Genomic DNA, 22,857 nt, shown 5'->3' on the forward strand with positions numbered 1-22,857 from the left:
TGAAAGTAAAGTACCATACAAAAAGAAAAAGAAAATGAAAAAGATAAAGATAAATCACTGCACAGTCCATAATCTACACTCTAAATACTAATTATTATCTTAAATATTTATAATCTACTTAATAATATAAAATTTACAAAAGAAAAAAAAGTGGAAAAAAAAAATTACTTAGTACTTGATTTCTCGAAAGTAAAGTACCATATAAAAATAAAAAAGTTTAGAATTAAAGAACATAATTTTTTTTTTAAAAATATGGACAATTTACATTTTCTACCTAATAATATTCTTACAAAACTTTTTAAAGAGTTAAAAAAAATATATAAGAATGACTATCTATAATATTTAAATTATATAGGTAAAAATTATATTATGCATTTTAATGTATATATTTTAAGTACATTCATGTATATGCATAGGTTACAAGTTAGTTTAAATAATTCATATAATTTTAGTCTTATAAACCTATACTCCTATAGAAAGGGTAGCTCGGTGAACATAGAAAACGGCAGCATCAGATTAGAAAGACGAACTGCTATAAAAGTGAAGCCTCCTCGGAAATCTCTGAACAACAAAAAACACATCATCAATGGCAGCTTTGTAAGTGATTGGAATTTGAAATCACCAAGAATTCTCCATTTTTTCAACTGTCCTTTTTTGGTTGTTTTTCATTTGGCGTTCTCTGAATTTTGTGGTATGAATAAGATTGTTTACAAACATTGTTATGCGTTGTGCAGGATCGTGAATGAGCATCTTCCCACACCTTTGGATGCCACTTCTGAACCACCTCCTCTCTTTGATGGAACCACAGGGTCCACTCTTCAGTCTTCAGTCCCTAAATTTTTGTTGTTGTTGTTGTTAATGTCTGTCGCAGTCGCACACAGTCCTCGTGTATTCAAAACAATATTTTACAATTTAACTAAAATCAGCTGATGTGCCAATGTCACACTGAGCACATGTACAGGTTTTGAATTAACAATGATATGTTCTTTTCTTCTTATTATTTTTTGGGCCTAAATGAACTTGGACTATTTTTTTTTGAAGGTTGTACATCACTTATACATGCCCACATTCACAGAGTGTGAAGATCCTCAGGAATAGGCCTGTTCAGCCACCACCCAATACCGGCGAATTAGCATACTAGTTGGAGAGTGAGGCGGGTGAAGGCGTGAAACTTGAAGGAAGAAGAAGCTAGGTCTAAGTTAATAATAATATGTGTTAAAACGATTCGTATATAGCAACTTTATGAGTTTAAAAAATTGATATTAAATGACACCATTTTGAACCCAATATTAAAATTAATATAAGGTCCAAAACTATATCGTTTTAAGTATTAGATATTTAAAAAAAAAAATTGAAACAATGTCGTTTTAATTCGTTTAAGACTATAAGTTTAGGTTAAAATTTTTAGATCTCACACTTTTTCTCACATCGGCTTCTCCCCCTTCCTTTCTCTTAGGTCTTGCGTGAGAACTTGTCCCCTCTCTCCCTCTCCCTCTCTGCCTCTGGCTTTGCCTCTTCCTCCACCTCTGCCTCCGCCTTCACCCCTTGAAGCCATTATTCTCCAAGGCCACCATGTAGATCTCTCAAAGATTTTAAAGAAGGTTTTGATGCTTAATTCCTACTATGCTTTCAACCGAATTTGTAACTGCATTTTGTTCTTTTTTTTCTTTTCTTTTTTTTAAATTTTAAATCTGTTATGAGTTGTGTTTTGTTTTTTGTTGTTTTTATATGAGTTTTTGTGATTTGAAATGGGATAGTTGACAGAAAGATAGTGAATTTTTTGTTTGTTTGATTTTTATTTTGGGAATATTTGGGGTATTTTAATGATTAAGATGTGGTTTGGGATGTTAACTTTATTGTGTTTGGTTCCTGAGAATATTGAAGAATAACTGAACGAACTGCACCGAACCGGCATGGTGCATAGCACCTTGTGCAGGCCGGTTCCCTCCCTCCACAGTTAAGGTGCGGTTAGACATGTAGGGAAACTGCCCCTATAGGTGTGGTGCAAAATAGCCCCCAAAAATTGGCCGCACTTCACCGTGTACAACCCTACTTAGGAACTATAAGGTTATTTTCATCACTTTTTATCCTCTTTGTTTCATTTCTTAATTTGCTTCTAGTCTTCAACTTAAGTTGTTCAATATTGCTTTTTTAGCTTCCAATCTATATTATATCTAAAAGTTGAAGCGTAGCATTTATTGTTGCTGTAGGGTCAATGAGCTCAGGAATATGTGTGGGGTTGGCCCAAGAGTATTTGTAGGGCTAAAGGCCCAATCCGAGGACACTGAATGGTCTGACGATGTAAGAATGTCAACTCATAAAGCAATACTAATAGGTAAAAAGGTGATACCCGAACAAGTATATCCAAGAAGATAGTTCGAGGAAGATTATGTCATCGGCTATACATAGCCGAGGTAGGAGAAGGACTGGTTAACATCCATATGCAATATTCTAGAAGACCCTATAGGTAAGGGTAATCATGGTAAATGTGGAAGATAAGAAGAAGGACGGTGAAATATCTAAGATAATGCTGTTACCACCGCCCTGCATTGAATGCTCTGCAACTGCTTCTCTGGCCGCATTAATGGAGAAGTGATACCTGAGCATTAGAGTTTAGCCTGATACCTGCCTCTAAAGACTTCAGGGGAGGTGGATGGGACAAGTATCTAAAAAAGCAATTGAACCCTTACGTGGAGGATGAGGAGAAGCAGAAGAAGGATGATATAAAAGGAAGAAGGGACCTTTAGGAGGAGGGAGGAGAAAAATAGACACGGTATACATCAAAATCTATAATTGTAATCTATCTTTGGAAGAAATCGAGGGAGATAACCAAATTCATCCTCGGCTTATGTCCGAGGACGAAATATGTCATATAAACTTTTCCTTGTGTGTAGTGTTTGAGTCGAGCTCATTATTTTTGTTATTCAATATCCCTAGAACCTAGTTTTCAAGCCCACTCTCTACAAATTTCATTGTATTGGGCTTTTGGGTCTATTCTCTTCTCACTATTGGGTTTGGGCTTAAATTGTGACCTTACAGTTGCTATATTTTTGTTGAGCCACATCATCAGTCACATTATCCATTTATTTGTTTACCTCTTATTTTATCTTTTTAAACCTTTTGTTGTGTTAAGATTGATTGACCCCGGTTAATTAATTCAATTACCCAAGTTGATTAATTAGGTCAAATTACGTGCAAATCGTGGAGACACCAACAAATCACCAAATAAACTAAATACATTGGAAATTAAATTGACACGGTGATTTATTGACAAATGGGAAAAACCTTTCGCAAGGTAAAAACCCCACCGGGTGAATTTAAGGTTACCACTCTCAAGAATCCACTAATCAATAATCAAGCGGTTACAAGTATGAAGAATCTTACCACTACCCTGGCCTATCCCAGTATACCAACTTATAGCTAAACCTTCACTTTAATACCCAATTGAACTTGATATTGTAGTAGCCTTCTTTTCTTTGTTGCACAAATCTGCAATCTGTAATTTGCTCATTTGAACGGATCTCAGTACGTTACTAACTCCAGCAACTTGAATGATTATTCTTGGTTGCAAAGTTTTTTACTTCATAATGATGAAGATCATGATGCACTTGGTTACAAAACCCTAAGGCGCACAAAATGCAGTAGCTTCTTACAAAGTGTATAAGTTTTAAGTCTCTATTTTCGTATATGATGACTTTTAAAATAAGTCTTATATATGTCTAGCGTTGTAAAAAGAGAAACCCTAATCTTTCAAGTCATCATAGACCGAATTTTAGATCTAAAATTTTTGAAATCGTAGATCTCGATAGATCGAGCTTGTGTCGAGCTTCTCCATCAATCTTCGATAGCAACATCTGTCAAGCTTGTGTCGAGACTTAATGAAACAACTTTTCTTCACTTGTTTTTTGAACCAACCTTCATGATTTTAATGATACCACTTGATATGTTTGAACAACATACTTCTTGATACATTAAACTCAACTTAGATCTACTCAATTATAAGTAAAGTGTGTTTTGTCAAAGGATTAGCTAATTACATAGTTTATTCTCTCAATTCTCAAAAAAAAAAAAAAAAAAAAAAAAAAAAAAACTCTTCTTCTTCCTATTAGTCCACATTTACTGTTACACTTCCTCCAATCTTTCATCTGCTTCTTTGCCTCTTTATCTCCCCACTACTCTCTACTTTACTATTACACTTTCTTAATCTTTTTCTCTTTCTTATATTTTGACTATTCTTCTCCCCATTTTATTTTTTATAAATTTGATATTATTTCTCTTATTCAATCCATAATTTTCCTACAAAAAACTGTGATTACTCTCTCTCTACTTTATTTGGATTTTTTATTTTTCTTATAACTCTAATTAAGGTTGATAGATTTTTTTTTATATAAAGTTTTTTGGTATTGTGTGTGTGTGTGTGTTTTTATTTATTTATTTAAAATTTCCCATCACAAAGTCTTCTCTCTCCCTTTTTTAGTTTTGGGTTAATACTTAGTTTTTTTTTGAAAATAGGAATTTGAGATTCTATCAAAACATAATTTACATGACTATGAATTTGAATATGCCAACAAATTAATTGTTTGAGTAATAAATTATTATAAAGTCTGTCTTTTATTCCTTTGGTGTCATTTTAATTTTGGATAAGTTAAAATTGTAATTTTGTGATGAGTTTTTATTATTACGATAATCTCCTTATTCCTTAAGAGATGAGAAATTTGAATAATAAATTTGAAACGAATAAAGTTTATTTGTATATTAGGCAAGTATAACAAACTACAACAGAAGATAGAAGAATATGTTACTTGTAGTGATAAAAAAGATAGAAAATACTTGTAGAAATATATATTATTTAGAAATAGATAAAACTTGAAGTAATTGTTACTTTTTATATATTATACCGCATTACATAATATTTATATATTCGCATGTATCGTGTGGGCCTATGGCTAGTTTCAATTAAAAGACAGACCATTTAGCCCTTTTTGGATCTTCTGTCCTTTTCATTTTCCTGGTTTTTAAAATTTTTTTTTTTTTTTATGATTTTATATTTAAGTTGATGAATATTTTGAGTTAAAGGGATTACAAGACAAGATTAAATTAGTTCCAATTAACATTCAGAACAGGCTAGCCTGGTACAAAGAGAAAGTATACCATGTAAACAAGGTGATATTCTTAAACGAATATGTCTTGAGCTGTTTGAATTTCTTGATTGATCATCAATTTTTTTTCATATTATCAGGTACCCTCATTGGAACACAATGGCAAAGTCATTGTGGGGGGGGGGGGGGGGAGCCTTGATTTGATTAAATATGTAGACAGCAATTAACTTTGAATGGCCTACCTTTCACCTCAATGTAAGATTTGCATAATTCCTAGTGCCCTTCAGAAAAGCTCTCTTCCTCTCTTGGAATTTGACTAAAGTTATGATATGACTGTAGGATCCAGCTAAAAAAGAGTTTGCTTAAGAATTGACAACATACAGTGATAGCTTCGTCAAGACAGTGTTCACAGCATTCAAGGGAGACACAGTCAATGAAGCTAGTAGGACTTAAAACTTGCTGCCTCTTGAGTTTTGACACCATTTTGTATTGAAGCCAGGCTCACTAAAACCTTAAACTTGCATCAGGTCCTGCTTTTGACTACCTAGAGAATGCTCTTCATAAATTTAATGATGGGCCTTTCTTACTTGGCCGTGAGTTCAATTTGGTAAGTTGACTTCTCAACTATGTCATTTTTATCTTTCGTTGGTGCTGTGTTTGTGTATTTATTGACCGTGGTACATTCTTCTTAAACATATTAAAGATTCAAATTTTATTTTTCCTATTCTCTGGAGTCTGGACAATGATTATATAGTTTATAGGGAATATATACGAATTCCCAGATATGTGAGATGTAGAATAAAGAAAAAAAATATCTGCCCAAAAAAACAATCACACAAGACAATATTTACGTGGTTTGACGATTTGCTTACGTTCACAGAGTTGCATTGATTTCACTATTCATAGGAAAAATTACAAGATGCGGCAGTACCCTTTTTTTCTCTCTCAAAAGTCAAAACAACATAATGAACCCTAATTTGAAAACAACAATATTTCTATCATGTGCACCGGATTCATAATGGGCTAAAATGCGCCAATTTTTTTTTTTCCCAACATCCGCTCCATGGACTAAGTCTCAGAAAAAATCCTATTAAAGACTGTAGCACTTATATATCGGGTTGGATCATAATCCGAATCAAATTCAACTAGGCTTCACATAGCCCAAAATAGTTAGGTGAAAATGGGCTTTTGCCCTTATTTTTTTAAATATCCAGCAAATTGTCCTTGTTTTGAAACTCGATTTTCTAAAAATCGAGTTCCAATGTAACTCAATTTTCTAAAAATTTAGTTTCAATGTAACTCGATTTTACGATTATCGAGTTTTAGGTAAGTTTTTCCCTGGAACTTGATTTCAGTAAAATCGAGTTTCAGCTGAATTTTTTAAATTGTGAAAAGCCATGGGTGTTGCTCCAGTGTAGCAAAAACTTACCTAGAACTTGATAATCATAAAATTGAGTTCTATGGGAAACTCGATTTTCTAAAAATTGTTTTCAAAACAGGGACACGGCACTTAATAGTTTCAAAACAGGAACATTGTGCAAGATATGTTTTAAAATAAGGGCAAAAGCCCATTCTCCCCACATGTAATATGCATGATTATTAAATGATATTTTCTACAATTCCTCCTTTGATTTATGAGTGAAACTATGTGATCTTTAGGTGGACATAATTTACATCCGGTTTGTTGAAAATTCCAAAGCCTTCCTTTCAGCAGTGTGGAATTTTGACATCACTGCACTTAGGCCTAAACTTGCTAGGTGGATCAAGGTAAATTAAAATTTTTTTTATTGGATGTGAATTTTGAGAAATTTAACGTTAAAGAACATAAAAAACATGCAATTCACTATTAAAATTTAGAATATATAGTCATATTAATTTTTTTAGTAGGAGTTGTAGTTGTAGCCAAACTTTGTCCTTTAGTAAATAGCTAAATTTTTACAATGAACATGCAAATGGTATATATTTTTATATTCTCTTCGCATTAAACATTGCTCTTAAGGAGGCATGAGTGCCTAATGTATCAGAGTTCTTGGTTCTTGAATGGTAATTCTTCTTTTTAATCCTTGTGCAGGAGAGGTAAACAAGATTGATGCTTATAAGTCAACAAAGACGGATCCCAAAGTGTCCGTTGAATTTTTCAAGTCCGTTTTTTTTTTTTTTTTTTTTTTGGATTTTTTTCAATTGTGTGGAATTTGGGTTTTTTTTTTTTTTTTTTTTTTTCAATTTATGCCCAACCTGTAGCCGCGTTTGACAAAACGTGGCTATAGGCCCTTTAAAAAAAAAAAAAGGTTCAGGCTATAGTTGTGATTGGAACACGTGGCAACATACAACACTCTAGCCGCCTTTCTCTGAGAGGCGACTTTAGATGTGCCTATGGCCGCATTTTCTAAATGCGGCTATAGGACATCTTTTCTTTTAAAAAATAAAACAAAATTCTGGTGGGGCTATAGCCGAGTTTTTAAAACGCGGCCTAAGCCCTACCCATATAAACGCAGCTACAAATCTCACCTATAGCCGCGGGTATTAAACACGGCTATAGGTGAGTCCTATAGCTGTGTTTTTGAAGAATGCAGCTGAAAGTCACTCTATAGCCGCGTTTTCCCTAAACACGGCTGAAAAAAAAAACGCAGCTATAGCTAGCATTTTTTGTAATGTTCTTTTTTTTGTTTGTTAGGACCTAATATATTGTTAAAAGGATCAAAGCTTAGTTACAAACTTAGTTGTAGTCTAAGGCTATAACTCTCACTAAATAAATTAACATAGCTACATATTTTGAAAATCTAATTGTTGAATTGCATGTTCTTTATGTTCTTAAAACATATGTTAAATTTTATGTCAATTGGATGTTATTTATTATTCAATCTATAAACTCATTTTTTATATATAATTTTAGACTACAAAAACATGAATTTAAAAATTTGATTGATGACGTAGATATTCATATTTGATTTTCTTAAAATTTTGCAAGTATAGAGGATTAAGAAGAAAATGAAATCCAATGGTGGATTTGTCAAAATTCATAACCAATAAAAAAATATATTGAATGGAGTTGTAGCCTTAGTCTATGATTAAATTTGTTTCCAAACTTTGTCCAAAATGTAATTATGTTGGGCCTAAAAAAATTTAGGGTGGTCACAAATTTTTTTAATGATAAAAAATAAAAATTTCAAAATTTAGATATAATAAAAATAATTTTTTCCAGGTCGAGGTGGTCCTATGTGTTAGGAAATATGCGATTCATGTTAGGAACATATGTCAATATTTTATGTAATTGGCTAATCCTTTGACAAAACGCACTTTACTTATATTTGGGTAGATCAAGAAACAAGGTTTCAGGTTCAAGTGTTAAAGTCATGCAAGTCTGTCCAAAAATCAAGTGAAGAATTGTTGTTCATTAAAGTTCGACAGCTAGCTCAATGGCTAGTGTCTATCGAGGTTTAAAAGCTGTCTAAGCACAAAGCTTGACAGCTGCTCGACAGATAGGGTATCTGTCGAGGTTTATGAAAAACAAATTTTTAGTTCTGATTTTCATCCAATCCGTGAGTATGTATTTGGGCTTTCTTTTCTCACAACCCTAAAAATATATAAAGATTATTTTAAGGGTCGTCAAAAAGAGCACAATTGCACAAGTGTGAAGCATAGTGTTGTTCATGCAAATTGTGACTGGAAACCTAGTTTGCCCTAGTTTATCTTGAAGAAGCTGTTGTGTTTGTATACCGTAGGATTTTGTGACTAAGCAACTTCGTGATCTTCATTGTGTGATGAACTGAAGAACTTTGCAACCAACATCCTTCTCAAATTAGTGATCAAGTCGCGTACTAGAATCCACGCATCTATTGGTTAGTCACGTACTGGGAGCCGTGCAATACAAGGAGAGATTGTCACTACAGAACAAGTCTGATTAGGTATTGGGGTAAGGGTTCAACTGTTGGTTGGTATAAAGTACGATTCTTTTACTTGTAACCACTTGTTGTGATAATAGTGAATTCTCAGGAGTGGTGACCTTAAAATCACCCGGTGGGAGTTTTTGCCTCGAAGGTTTTCCCCATTTGTAAACAAATTACTGTGTCAACTTTATTTTCCATGGCATTATACTTTAGTTGGTGATTTGTTTGTGCTGCTATGTACATTGCATGTTAATTTGATTAATTAATAAACTTGGGTAATTAATAAATTAATTTATCACAAGGAGTCAATACATTTTTGACTTATCACTATGACCACCTTGAATCCAATGTAGAACCGCCCTGCTAGTTGAAGATATTGCTTAAATAAATAGAAGTCAATTTGGTTCGGTATAGTCCTAAAAAATTATTGTTTATGTTTGGGAAAAATGAACCAACAATCACCCACAACACATGCATGCTAACAAGAGATATATTGACGAAGACAAAACCTGTAACGGGAAAAACTCTTTTAGACCACACTCAAAAATTCAATCCACTATGAATATATTTGTGATACAAATACTACTTACAAAACCTCCAATACGAGTAAGGTATTTGTATTTGAGCTCCTCCCATTCCTAGCTTCTTGGTTATACAAGTCAATTGCCAACTACTGCAAATCTGATCTCTTGGATATTTCAAGGCCAGTTGAAGATTTGATGATTACCTATTTGATTTCCAGAAACAATCCAATGCACTTAGGAACAATCAAGGTGTTTAGATAAGATCTCCTCTCATATGTAAGTCAATTTGGAGAGGATGAAAGTATGGTGGCTACAAGAAGTTCTCTCTATGGTAATGGGTAGTCTAGACCTCCTTTGTTCTCTGAGATTAGATTATTAGAGATTATTTTTTTGTTCTTATACAACTCTCAATTGTGGATTGGTTGGGTACAAGAATAATTGGGAAAAAAAAAAAAAAACTGAAATTCATGGGCAAACTCCCTCAACCAAGTTTTGGGTGAATTTTAGGCAAATTGTTTTATGTAACTAATTTTTAAATCTAACTATCCTGCTCGTAACTAATTGATCAAGTAGCATGTGAAAATTTTGTATTATAATTATTTATTTATTTTAAGTAGTCCACCAAGAAATTACATTGTTACCTTCACTCCTTCAGTTTAAATTATTAGAATAATGGCAAACAATGACCCAAATTAAGAAGCAAATTTTAATTTCTGGCTTAATAATATGGAGATCTACGCGCTACCACCATACTATACTACTTAAAAGAAGTCTTGACATTTCTTAGATAGGGTGGCTGGTTGATTTTGAGGTTTAAATTATTAGAATAATGGCAAACAATGACCCAAATTAAGAAGCAAATTTTAATTTCTGGCTTAATAATATGGAGATCTACGCGCTACCACCATACTATACTACTTAAAAGAAGTCTTGACATTTCTTAGATAGGGTGGCTGGTTGATTTTGAGGCTGATTGCCGAATTTTAGGGAGAGAGAGAGAGAGAGAGAGAGAGAGAGAGAGAGAGAGAGAGAGAGAGAGAGAGAGAGAGAGAGAGAGAGAGAGAGAGAGAGAAGGAATTGGCCACATTTGTAAGTTTGAGTTATAGGAGAAAGTATCTCCTGCTTCTGTTCTATACAACAGCTCTCTCATTGACATGTTTTAAAAGTGTCATTAATCACAACAGACTTTCTATAACTTGAAAAGTTTTCATGTGAGCCCGTCCTATACAACATCTCTCTCACTGACATGTGGGTCTCATGTCTGTTGTGATTGATGACACTTTTAGGCCTATCAAAGAAATCAAATTCAAAAAGATAAAGTTCGGATAATAAATAGTACAAGCAAAAATGATTAATCTAGTCATAGTAAAATTGTACACCAATACAAGTTCATTCATGATGTTCTTAGATTTAAAATCGCAATCATGAGTGTGATGGAGGGAGAGAGTTTGATCAGTTGTTCATGGCCAAATTTTTTTTTGGGGCCAAGTATTCTTCTCAATAACAGCTCTTTGCCTTTCTTGAGAAGGGCTTTATTTATAACTAGTCGATAATTCGTGCTATGCATAAGAACCTACCTATATGTGAGGTAGACTAAAATAATTTTATAAAATCTTAAATTGATTAAGAAACTACATCATTGCATGATTTGTTCTTATATGACTTTAATTTGTGTTACAGTTTGATGAAGAAGCTATTGATTGAACGTGCAATGACTTACAAAAAATGTTAAAGAATCAGATAATTCACTGCTTAGAAATTATTGAAACAAAACAAAAAATATATATATATATATATATGACTACACAATAGAGAAATATAAGAGAAAGATATATTACCATCAAAAGAATCATAAAATTTGTTTCCTATAAATTTTTGAAACAAAACAAAATACATATGATTACACAATAGAGAAATATAAAAGAAAAATTGATTACCTTCAAAAGAATAATACATGGTATAGCCATTGAAATTTGCTAAACATGCAAAAACTAACACAAATTCAGATATTAAAACTTCAAAAATGCCAAAAAAGATATATATATATATATATATATTTAAAGAATAAGTTATTGAAACAATTCAAAAAAAAATATGACTATTCAAAAGAGAAATATAAGAAAAAGAAAAAAGTACGTGAAAGAAATTTCAATAGACAAAAAAGAACAAAACTTTCCAAAGACAAAATTTTAGAGAAAGGTGATGATGGCTCAAGGTTAAGCATCTTTTAAAAAAAAAAAAAAAAAATACCATAATGAATATGTGGAAGCAGAGCATCTGACGTTGCTGCTGTCTTTTCTGTTTAAGGCAGTAATTCACAATGCGGCCCGCAATGATATTCCACCAAGATATGGCTGAAGTGTTGGCCATGGCCATGGCTGTGGATTGAGAATTCTCACGACATGTGGCTGTGGCTGCGGCTGCATGGCTAGTAGGGACAGAGTTGTTCATTGACTAGGGGGGCCGTGGCCCCCCCCTAAATTTAAAAAAAAAAAAAATCATAATAGGATATATATTCTGAATTTTTTAAACATTTAGGTCCAAGATAATTACTCTTGGCCCCCCTCTGCCAAACAATTTACAAATTGGCCCTACAACCCAATCAAAATTATTTAAAAAAAAAGAAAAAAGAAAAATAAAGTCCACCACTTTAGTTAATGGCCTCTCCACTTTAGTTAAGGAAATAAATAACACTTTCATTACCCTGATCCCAAAGTGCCAAGGTCCAGAAATGGTTGGGGACTTTAGACCAATTAGTTTGTGCAACGTTGCCTACAAAGTAGCTTCCAAAGTCCTAGCAAATAGATTAAAGCCCATCATGGAAGATCTCATCACTCCATAACAAAATGCTTTCATCAAAGGGCGACTTATTTCAGACAATCTCATCATAGCTCATGAATTACTTCATACAATAAAAGCCAAGAAAAAAGGTCGAGCTCGATTTGCAGCTATAAAAGTCGACTTAAATAAAGCTTACGATCGCCTGAGTTGGAATTTCTTGGAAGCTGTGCTCCAAAAGATGGGATTCAGCCAACTATGGATAAATTCAATCGTGCAATGTGTAAGCACAGTAACTTACAGTATCCTAATCAATGGAGCACCAACGGAAAACTTCAAGCCTACAAGAGGCATCAGACAAGGTGATCTGCTATCCACTTATCTATTTATTCTTTGTGCAAATATCCTTTCTTGCATGCTTTTGGATATAGAGGAAAAAGGATATATACAGGGAATTGCTCTAAGAAAAGGAGAAATGTCTATATCACATTTGTTTTTCGCTGATGATATCCTCTTATTCTTGAAACTAAACAAACAAACTCCAGACCGATTAAAAGAAGTTTTGAAAGCTTTTGTCAAATGTCTAGACAAAAAATAAATGATGATAAATATACCATGACTGTTAATCCAAATTGCAAATCTGAAGAAAAGGAAGACCTGCAAAATAAGGTCAAGATTTAGATAAAAAATAAGATTGGAAAATATCTGGGGATTCCCATTGACCCATGTACCAAAATGAAAGACCTAGGAAATCAAATCATCGACCGGATTCAAAGCAAACTGCAGAGTTGGAAAGGCAAATTACTATCTCAAGCAGGTAAACTCACTTTAATCAAATCAGTCATGCAAGCTATGCCCATATATACAATGTCCATACATCTCCTTCCAAAAGAAACATGCAACTGAATTGATAAATTAATGAGGGATTTTTGGTGGGGTGACAACATTGAAAGGAGAAAGATTCATACAGTTGCTTGGGAAAAAATTTGTCAAACAAGAAGCAATGGAGGCCTTGGCATCAGAAAAACAGAGACTTTCAATAAAGCATTAGTAGCAAAACAATTCTGGAGGGGTAGGACAAAATCCACAATCGCTACGATCCAAATTTTTAAAAAGCAAGTATTATCCTAAGACCAACCATATATGGGATATTGAGCAAGGCCCTAGAAATTCCAGCAAGATATGGAAAAATATATGGCAAGCAAAGAATTCCTCTCTAGGCCAAGCAAAGTGGAAAGTGAGGAGTGGGGACAACATTAGACTTCGAGACCCACTCTGGTACAAGCCAAGACATGAAGACAGCCTAAATCAACCAAAAATTCAACATGGTACAATCAAAGATCTTATGGATCCAACATCAGGGAATTGGAATAGAGAACTAATAAACATTGTTTACAATAGGCCTGAAGCTGAAGCCATCCTAAGCACGACCTTCTCCAAATTTGGACACAATGATTAGGTAATTTGGCCCTTCTCTGGCAGAGGTGAGTATCAAGTGAAGCAAGGCTACAAAATGTTAGCGGTCATAAACCAAGAAAATGCTAATCGTAATGATCATCCAAGCAAAAAGTGCTGGCTTAATTTATGGAAACTAGGGATTCCTTCTAGGGTGTCTACATTCATGTGGAAAATTCTCCATCGAGGGCTTCCAACAAGAACTGAACTATTCAAGAAACAGATCATCATGGATGAATCTTTTGTGGTCTGTGATGATCACCAGGAAACTCTAGACCACCTGTTTATGTCATGACAGTTTGCTAGAGTTGTATGGTTCGGAGCTGCGCAAGGGCTTAGAACTCACTTAACTAACACAACAGATTTGGTCAGCCGGTTGGAATCTCAAATTGTAAACTGTGATATAAAAAATTATGAGGAATTAGAGATCCTGATTGAACAAGGGGCGATTCTTTGGACAATATGGAAGACTAGAAACAGAGCCATTTTTGAAAACCAAGAGCCAAACATCCATCAAGCTGTGCATTCAGTCCAAAGATTAAAGTATGAATGGATGCAAGCAACGATAGCTCAAGAGCAACGTCACTTCACACCTCTTGAAGAAAGACATTACAAATCCTTTTCAAATTGTATGGAATGGCAGACTCTAATCATCATAGGAAACATAAACCATTGTGGTAAAGTAAATCGGGATGGAGGAGCCTTTGTGATTAAAGATCGCTTAGGACAGTCCGTCAAGAAAGGATGTTTCTCATGGTACGTGAGGAACAAGAAGACCAGCAATCTTTTAACTATTCGAGAAGCTCTCTACACCACGTGGAAGGAAGGATATAGAAAAGCCATCTTACTTGTGAGCTCAGTAAAATTAGCAAAGGAGGTAGAAACTACAAATACAAACAACAAGGAAGCGGAGATCCTCCTAGAAGACATCCGAATACAAAAGAGAATATTTCAAAGCCTATATATCAAAGTAGCCCCAGCACCTATATTTCAAGAAGTTCAGCAGCTAGCAAAGATGGCAACCTAGTCCTTTCTGCACATTACCTGGCACTAAGTCTTTTCTTTGTTTTACCCAAAAAAAAAAAAAAAGCCTCTCCACAGACAAACTAACAAATTCCTCAAAAACAAGTAACAAATCCTTGAACTATAAGATATATATAAAAATTAAAAATAAAAATAAAAACCTCTTTGACATCCGTTCTGTGTTGTTCTTGAGAAATGAGGAGGCAACTCAAAAATATTATCTGGAAAGTCACTCACTCTACTTTGTTTAGAATGTTTATTTGAGAGAGATGAAGGATTTGTACTTAGACTACTCCCGCTCACTCAAAAATATTGAGTTTGTTACTAAGAGTACTATGTGTGGCTATTAATTTTTAAGGGAATACAACTATTTGACTTGCTAAGTTAGTGGGCTACGAGTGTGGCTATTAAATTTTAAGGAAATACTTCTAATATTTAACTAATTAAATTGGTTTAACTTGAAAGTTGAAACCTTTGAGGGTTTTTTTTTAAAAAAAAAAAAAAAAAATTGGAAAACGTTTTAGGTATGAGCTTTTCTTATCTTCTCTTTGTTTACATTTAAAAAAAAAATAAAAAATTTCTCAATCAGTAGAGCTGTAAGGTTTGAAATTGAAGAAACATTTGAAAATCAATTAAATATATAACAGAACGAAGTAATGGAAACATTAATTTTATAAGATAATCTCATTTAGTTACAAGTCAAGAAATTTTTTTAACGTATTTTTTGCCCCTCCTAAGTCTGAATTCTGGCTCCATCCCTGATGGCTAGGGTATTCTTCTTACTAACTTGGAGAAGAGGAGTTAGGTTTTATATAGGGATGAAAGTGGCGGATAAGTATTGATGTTTTATACAATTACAATGCAGAGTTCAAGCACAAATCAGCCTCAACCTCAACGTTGAAGATAAAAATAACATTAATTAAGCCTTTTCTTTTATCAACATAGATATATAAATTAAATATTAAAACATATATCTAATAAAGTTTTACTTAAACTAAACTATTGTAACATTTGATAAGATAATTACACGTTGAAGAAAATAATAAATATATAAGATATAAAACCTAAAATAAAAAGAAAAAAAAAATGGTGGTGACGTGGAAAATTGTGGAAGTTTAAGAGGTTTCGGTTTTATATAGATAAGTGCAGTGAAGTGGGGGAAGAGAATGGAAAAGTGTGGAAGAAGATTTTCTAATATTGCTTAAAAAAAATAAAAATAAAATTTTGTGTATCTAATATTGCTTTGAATAATTAGAGAAAAAAAAAAAAATCCTCAACAAAGACTCAACTAACTCGTAATTTATATTTTTACCGGTCAAGTTCGTCACTGCTCGCTACATCACGTCAAGCGGTCAAGGTGGAAAATAGTCTTATATGACTAACTGACATTAGTCATCAGGTAGCCCCAATGCACATAGACGTCATGGTGCATTACATTAATGGTGCATTCCATTAAACTAGTTTAATGTAATGCACCATGGCGTCTATGTGCATTGGGGCTACCCTTTCTTCTAACAAAAGAGAAAGATAAACCCTCAAAAAAATTAATAGAAGAAAATAAAGTAGCCTTTTGCATCTGCTAAAGTTGTGAAATTTATGGTAAAAGTTTTTTTTTTTTTTTTTTTCTGGGGTGTTTGTAGCGTTATTTTTACTGAAAAAAAAAGTATGATTATATAATAAGAAAATTAAAGTTGTGAAAAGTTGCACATAAACAAATAACATAAACTCCATTTAAAATAAAATAATAAAAAAATATTATAATGCAATGGGTAAGCTATAAATGATCAGAGTAGAGCAAAATATTAAATATTAAAAATTGATCATTAAATTTTATTTTGAACATGAGTCAAGTTTAAGCTCATACTAAACTATAGTACATTTTCAAGTTTAGTTTATTTTATTCTCAAGCTCATTCACAAGCTACTTAATTAATATATTAATCTTCCTTATATAATACACACTATGACTAAAATTTTTTACCCATACACAAATCTATACTAACAATAAATAGCTAATAGTTGAAATTATATTATTTATAGTAATTAGATATAAAATTATTTTTGTTTATGAACTTACAAATATTAGATTACCAATCTTGTGAATGAGACATGCATAAAAGATTAACAATATAATAGAATATTGTAATGTATTATGTATGTATAAAAATATGGATATTGTAGCAATAAAATAGTCAAAATATAGAGTTAATTATAACTATTTATCTTATATTTTCTAAGGATATGTTAATATGTATCATACCATCTAAATTAGCATCAAAATTAACAAATTAGTGGGTGACTAACCTTTAAATTATGAGGATATTTACGGTGTGTGTAAGAAACAGAAAAATAATTCTATAATTAACATTTAGTTTAAAATTAATTTTTCAGATAACTTACATACTAATTTGGATAATAAAGTAGATATTATAAAATAAAGCCAAACAAAACAACAAAAGCTTTCAACCAACAATTGTAAATAAGTTAAGTGTTGTGGGTTTCGGTTAACTCAATTGGTAAAGTCTATTATCTACAAATAAGAAATTTGAGATTGTATCCTTACTTACACCAAAAAACCAATTGGTGTCTTAGCCATGTCCGAATCCCAAATCATTGGGCACACATATTTTGTTGCTAAGGAATGAAAAATTTAATACACACACACACAATTTAAGTATCAAATCTAGCAAAAAAAATAACAGGTCATGATTTATCCTCGTTTGAACCCTTGCTTGATCTAAAAAAAAACCTTAAACGTCTCAATTTTTTAGTTCTTTGAACGTTCTGAATTTCAAAACCATGGTAAATATAAAAGTGACATTTTAAATTATAACAAACATACACGAAGAAGATGAAAAAAAATCAAATCTTTGAACATTATTGTAAATATTTATTTATTTTAAATAATAATAATTGAAAGGAGAAGAAATTTATGGGAAAAAATAATTCTAAATTGGTTTGGAGTTATTTTCCTCAAACTCATTATATTATCGATTGAAGAAATCAAGAAATTATGCATATGTAAATTTCCTAACATGATTTAAAAAAAAAAAGAACATAGGTTACTTATAAATAATCTCTATATATTAAGAAGATTTAGAAAATTAGTTATAGTTGCAGTAAAAAAAAAAAAAGTTATGGTTTCAAAAAATGTCAAATATACCCTTAATCTAATTAGATAATCTTTATTCTTAAAAAAAAAAGGGATTAAAATTGCAATTCAATAAAGTTAAAAAAAAATTCAAAAAAAATTAAAAAAAAAACTACTAGGGAAACTTTTTCCTTAAAAATTAGCTCCCTATTTAAATATATTTCATGCACGTTTAATACTTTTTTTTTTTAAATTTATAAAAACTATCACACACCAAATTCAGCAGTTTATTCCATTTCAAATCCTAAATTTTAGTTTCTTAAAATTTAGACTAGCAATAGACTAGTCTCACTAACAATAGACTAGCCTCTTCTAATTTTTTTAAATGTTAATAATTTTTTGTTGATGTGAAACAGTTAAGACTTATTAAAGAAAAAAAAAAGTGAATTTTTTTTAAACCTAAGTTTAGGTAGTTGGAGCATTTAAAATACTTGAATAGAGAGTGTTTATATTTTGTAGGTAATGTTTTAGTGCAAGTTGGACATGTATTTTTACTTTACCATCCTTTAGTTTTGTCTCTACTTAAATTTAGGAGTGTTGGAGGTATTTTTGAACCAACAAAATATTCTGTTCAAATTAGAGAAGTCCCTTAAATAATAGTATAGATGTAAGTTAGACAGGTATTTTTACCTGACTATCCATTAGTTTTGCATCTATTTAAACTTAGAAGTGTTGGAGGTATTTTTGAACCAATAAATTTTCGATCCAAATTGGGCAAGTTCCTTAAATAATAGAAACTCAAATTAAAAAAAGAATGCAGAATATGTGGGATGAGACTAGTATATAATATAGTTTTAGTCTTACAAACAACGTACATAAAAAGTCAAACCGTTAAAAAGTAATCAGATCAAATGGGTAAAGACCAAAGAGAAGAATCAAATTTGAACCTTACCATGAACCTGCCCACAATTCCAGCATCTATATGATTAACTCTGTCTTCGTTCCCACGTGGCAGTCACATTTGGAGTTCGTCACTGCTCGCGACTTCAAAGAATCACGTGAGAAAACTCCTATAAATATGGTAGATCGGTGAACCATAAATCACATTCAGCATCAGATTAGAAAGACTATAAACTAAACCTCAGAACTCTCCGAACAACAACAACAACAACAAAAACATCATCAATGGCAGCTGCGTAAGTGTCTTGGACTTCGAAATCACCAAGAATTTTCCATTTTTTCTACTGTTTTGTTGTTGTTCACTTGGGGTTCTCTGAATTTTGTGGTAAATAGTGAGATTGTTTTTACTTACGTTGTTATGTGGGTTGTGCAGGATCGTGAACGAGCATCTTCCCACACCTTTGGATGCCACTTCTGAACAACCTCCTCTCTTTGATGGAACCACAAGGTTCACTCTTCTTTCCCTTTTTTGTTGCTGTTAACATTTGTTTGAATAATTCTTAGACACTCACAACACGAAGAATGATGCTTCATTCTCTCTTATTCATGATGAGGTTCACTTGTTAAATTCATGTTAGGATCTACCATGAATGTAAAAAGAGAGAGTACCATTTATCCATACTCCGAGACTACCTAAATATTTTCTTATTTGTTATACACATCTTTGCACAAATCTGTACACAACTTTAATAATCTGTGCACAATTTGTTTGAATAATTCTTAGGCACTCTCACAGCACGAAGAATGATGATCTATTCTCTCTTATTCATGATGAGATTCACTTGTTAAACTCATGTTAGGGTCTACCATGAATGTGAGAAGAGAGAGTACCATTTATCCATACTCCGAGACTACCTAAATATTTTCTTATTTGTTATACACATCTTTGCACAAATCTGTACACAACTTTAATAATCTTGTTTTCAAACATTATTTTAGTCATAATTATGAAAAAGTGAAATCGTGATTTCACAATTTAACAATTAAAATCATGATTTCAGCTGACGTGACACATATAGTACACACCAATGCTTTTTATTTATTATTTTTATTTTTATAATATTTTATTTGTCGGATATTCACTATCATTAGTGTTTTTGTTTTTGTCCGAAATCACCTTCTTTAGTTTTATTATGTCCTTTGTTTAGGATTTTATTTTTATACCTTTACCTTGTATGCCAAAATGAACTTGGACCATTTTTTGAAGGTTGTACGTCTCTTATATATGCCCGTTTGCACAGCGTGTGTGGATCCTCAGGAACTATAAGGTTATTTTCATCACTTTTTGTCCTCCTTGTTCTCATTTCTTAATTAATTTGTTTATAGACTTCAACTTAAGTTGTTCAATACTGATTTTCTAGCTTATAATTTCAATTAAGAGACAGACCCTTTAGCCCTTCTGGGATCATCTGTCCTTCTCCTTTCTTGGGATTTTTTTGTTACTTACTAAGTTGATGTATATTTGAGTTACAGGGATTACATGACAAGATTAAATTAGTTCCAATTGACCTTCAGAACAGGCCTGCTTGGTACAAAGAGAAAGTCTACCATGAAAACAAGGTGATGCTTTTAAATGCCTATCTTATGCTACTTCATTGAGCAGCTTGAATTTCTTGATTGATTATCATTTTTTTTATATATATTATCAGGTACCCGCATTGGAACACAATGGCAAAATCATTGGGGAGAGCCTTGATTTGATTCAATATGTAGACAGCAACTTTGAAGGACCTTCTCTTCAACCCAAAGTAAGATTTGCATAATTCATTGGGCCCTTCATAAAAGCTCTGTACCTCTCTTGAAATTTGACTCTAAAGTTATGACATGACTGTAGGATCCTGCTAAAAAGGAGTTTGCTGAAGAACTGATAACCTACAGTGATACCTTCAACAAGATAGTGTTCACATCATTCAAAGGAGACACTGTCAAAGAAGCTGGTAAGACTTAAAACTTGCTGCCTCTTGAGTCTTTACACCATTTTGTATAGAAGCCAGGCTCACTAAAACCTTAAACTTGCATCAGGCCCTGCTTTTGACCACCTAGAGAATGCTCTTCATAAATTTAATGATGGGCCTTTCTTCCTTGGCCATGAGCTCAGTTTGGTAAGTCGAATTCTCAACTATGATTTTGATCTTTCGTTGGTGCTGTGTTGTGTGCCTTTCGTGTATAAATTGACCTTGGTACATTCTCTTTAAACATATTAAAGATTCAAATTTTATTTTACCTATGCTCTAGACAATGATTATGTATAGTTATATATAAATATGGGAAGTGGAAACCAGTAATATGATTATTAAAGGATATTTTCTACAATTCCTCTGATTTTTGGGTGAAACTTTGTGATCTTCAGGTGGACATAGCTTACATCCCGTTTGTTGAAAAATTCCAAGCCTTCCTTTCAGGAGTGTGGAATTATGACATCACTGCAGGAAGGCCTAAACTTACTAAGTGGATTGAGGTAAATTAAAACACATATGATGTTTCGTGGCAATTGCGAGTTCTAGTAAGATTTACAAGTTGTACATTAATTATCTCCCCCATTTTGTTACTAGCTAATTCATTTTAGTCATTAATCTTTACGGTGTAGCACACATGCAAATGCTATATATTTATATATTCTTTTGAATTTAAACATGGCTCTGATGGAGGCATGAGTTCCTAATGTATCAGAGCTCTTGGTTCTTGAATGGTAATTGTTCTTTTTAACCCTTGTACAGGAGGTGAACAAGATTGATGCTTATAAGCCAACAAAGACGGACCCCAAAGTGATCGTTGAATTATTCAGTGCCCGCTTTTTGGTACTAATCATTTAGTCATGGAATTATGAATTTGATTTCGTTGAAGCTTTTTTATACTTACTTTCTGCAAGTGTGTTTTCTGCTAACCACTCTTTAATCTAATTTTCTTCCTCAGGCTAAGCACTGAACATACCAGCACAGTTCCATTGGACGTTCATTAGTGAAATAAGTGGCTGTCTTTTATTTTATTTTATTTTATTTTATTCTTTTGTTGAAGAAATAAATGGCTTTCTGCCTTATTGTAATGTTTCTTAGTATATCATGTCTTACGTATGTACGTACTAGTTGAAGATATAGACAGCGTCTGATCAGCATGTATGAATTGCTTAAATAAATACTAGTCATTCGGTCCAGAAAAATCTTTAAAAAATATATTGTTTATGTTTACGGAACATATTCGTTTAACTAAACAATACTTCTGAATTGGCTTATTCATTTCCATTTTTGATACCTTTACCCTTCAGCTCTCCATTGCGCACGTATCTCGCCTAATATCTGAGACAATTCATGTTAGCTCATTAATCACCGCAATTAAAAAGAATAAAATAGTTTCTCTCATTTTTTACGTGAGATTAAATACTTTCACTAACTCCTTATTTTTCATATTCACTCCCATATCTTTACATTTATGTTGTAACATTTATTCATTTTAATTATTTATTAAAATGCTCAAACAATCCTCCACTTATTTTAATATTAAATTTTAGTTAAGGAGAGATTACCAGGCAAAGATGGGTTGCTATGCATCATGAATGTGTGCTTTGCATTGAACCTTCACTTAGTAAAACAACGATCTCAGCTCTAGAGTCGTAGTGGTTTCCGACTTGAATTAGGACTGCTTTAAGGAAATTAAGTATCACTGCTTACACATAACAACCCAAGTGTTGACATAAGCTTTTATAGCTAGCACTTTACAGCCGTGTGCTAATCCCAATTTCATGAGTGTACTTGAGATCAAGTCCAAATCTTGTAGGGAGCAGCCCCATCCCCACACTCACATAGGTGAAATTTTGTCAAGGGTGCTCCTGTAATTCTGACACCCCACTCATACGAGTTACAAATTTCATTAAGAGTCTTTTTTACTCAACTTCTTCACATTACAGGATAAATGCACTTACATCATAGGGATGAACAATTGAAAAATTATTTACAAAATAAATACTTAAAAAAAAATTGTGTATTTCTTACAACCATCGTATGATCTGTTTTTTCCATTGAACCCAATTCTCAAGATCTTTGGTCC

The 22,857-nt window shown here is 32.6% G+C and overlaps 2 protein-coding genes and 1 pseudogene across 2 annotated transcripts; all 3 read left to right on the forward strand.

Annotated features, from left to right (window-relative positions):
• Positions 1-586: 586 nt before the first annotated feature.
• Positions 587-11,214, forward strand: LOC142610481 (glutathione S-transferase L3-like; annotated as a pseudogene).
• Positions 11,215-13,013: 1,799 nt separating this feature from the next.
• On the forward strand, positions 13,014-14,770 carry LOC142610482 (uncharacterized). Its single transcript, XM_075782293.1, has 3 exons — positions 13,014-13,105; positions 13,771-13,990; positions 14,042-14,770. Exons 1-3 carry the CDS (start codon positions 13,014-13,016, stop codon positions 14,768-14,770), a joined length of 1,041 nt encoding a protein of 346 aa, XP_075638408.1.
• A 4,127-nt stretch (positions 14,771-18,897) lies between these two features.
• Positions 18,898-21,940, forward strand: LOC142608614 (glutathione S-transferase L3-like). Its single transcript, XM_075780310.1, has 10 exons — positions 18,898-19,052; positions 19,190-19,264; positions 20,024-20,084; positions 20,290-20,376; positions 20,466-20,564; positions 20,651-20,753; positions 20,839-20,918; positions 21,167-21,274; positions 21,534-21,614; positions 21,730-21,940. Exons 1-10 carry the CDS (start codon positions 19,042-19,044, stop codon positions 21,739-21,741), a joined length of 717 nt encoding a protein of 238 aa, XP_075636425.1. The 5' UTR covers positions 18,898-19,041; the 3' UTR covers positions 21,742-21,940.
• Positions 21,941-22,857: the final 917 nt, after the last annotated feature.

This window comes from Castanea sativa, chromosome 9 (assembly GCF_040712315.1).
Source record: "Castanea sativa cultivar Marrone di Chiusa Pesio chromosome 9, ASM4071231v1".
NCBI lineage: Eukaryota > Viridiplantae > Streptophyta > Magnoliopsida > Fagales > Fagaceae > Castanea > Castanea sativa.

Bases quoted from the DNA above. Each gene is read 5' to 3' on its own strand.
- LOC142610482 (XM_075782293.1), top strand. From the start codon at position 13,014: ATGTACCAAAATGAAAGACCTAGGAAATCAAATCATCGACCGGATTCA. The intron at 13,106-13,770 runs GTAAACTCACTT...CTTCTCTGGCAG, and splicing joins CAAATTACTATCTCAAGCAG to AGGTGAGTATCAAGTGAAGC. The intron at 13,991-14,041 runs GTCTGTGATGAT...ATGTCATGACAG, and splicing joins TCATGGATGAATCTTTTGTG to TTTGCTAGAGTTGTATGGTT.
- LOC142608614 (XM_075780310.1), top strand. The intron at 20,565-20,650 runs GTAAGATTTGCA...ACATGACTGTAG, and splicing joins GACCTTCTCTTCAACCCAAA to GATCCTGCTAAAAAGGAGTT. The intron at 20,754-20,838 runs GTAAGACTTAAA...AACTTGCATCAG, and splicing joins AGACACTGTCAAAGAAGCTG to GCCCTGCTTTTGACCACCTA.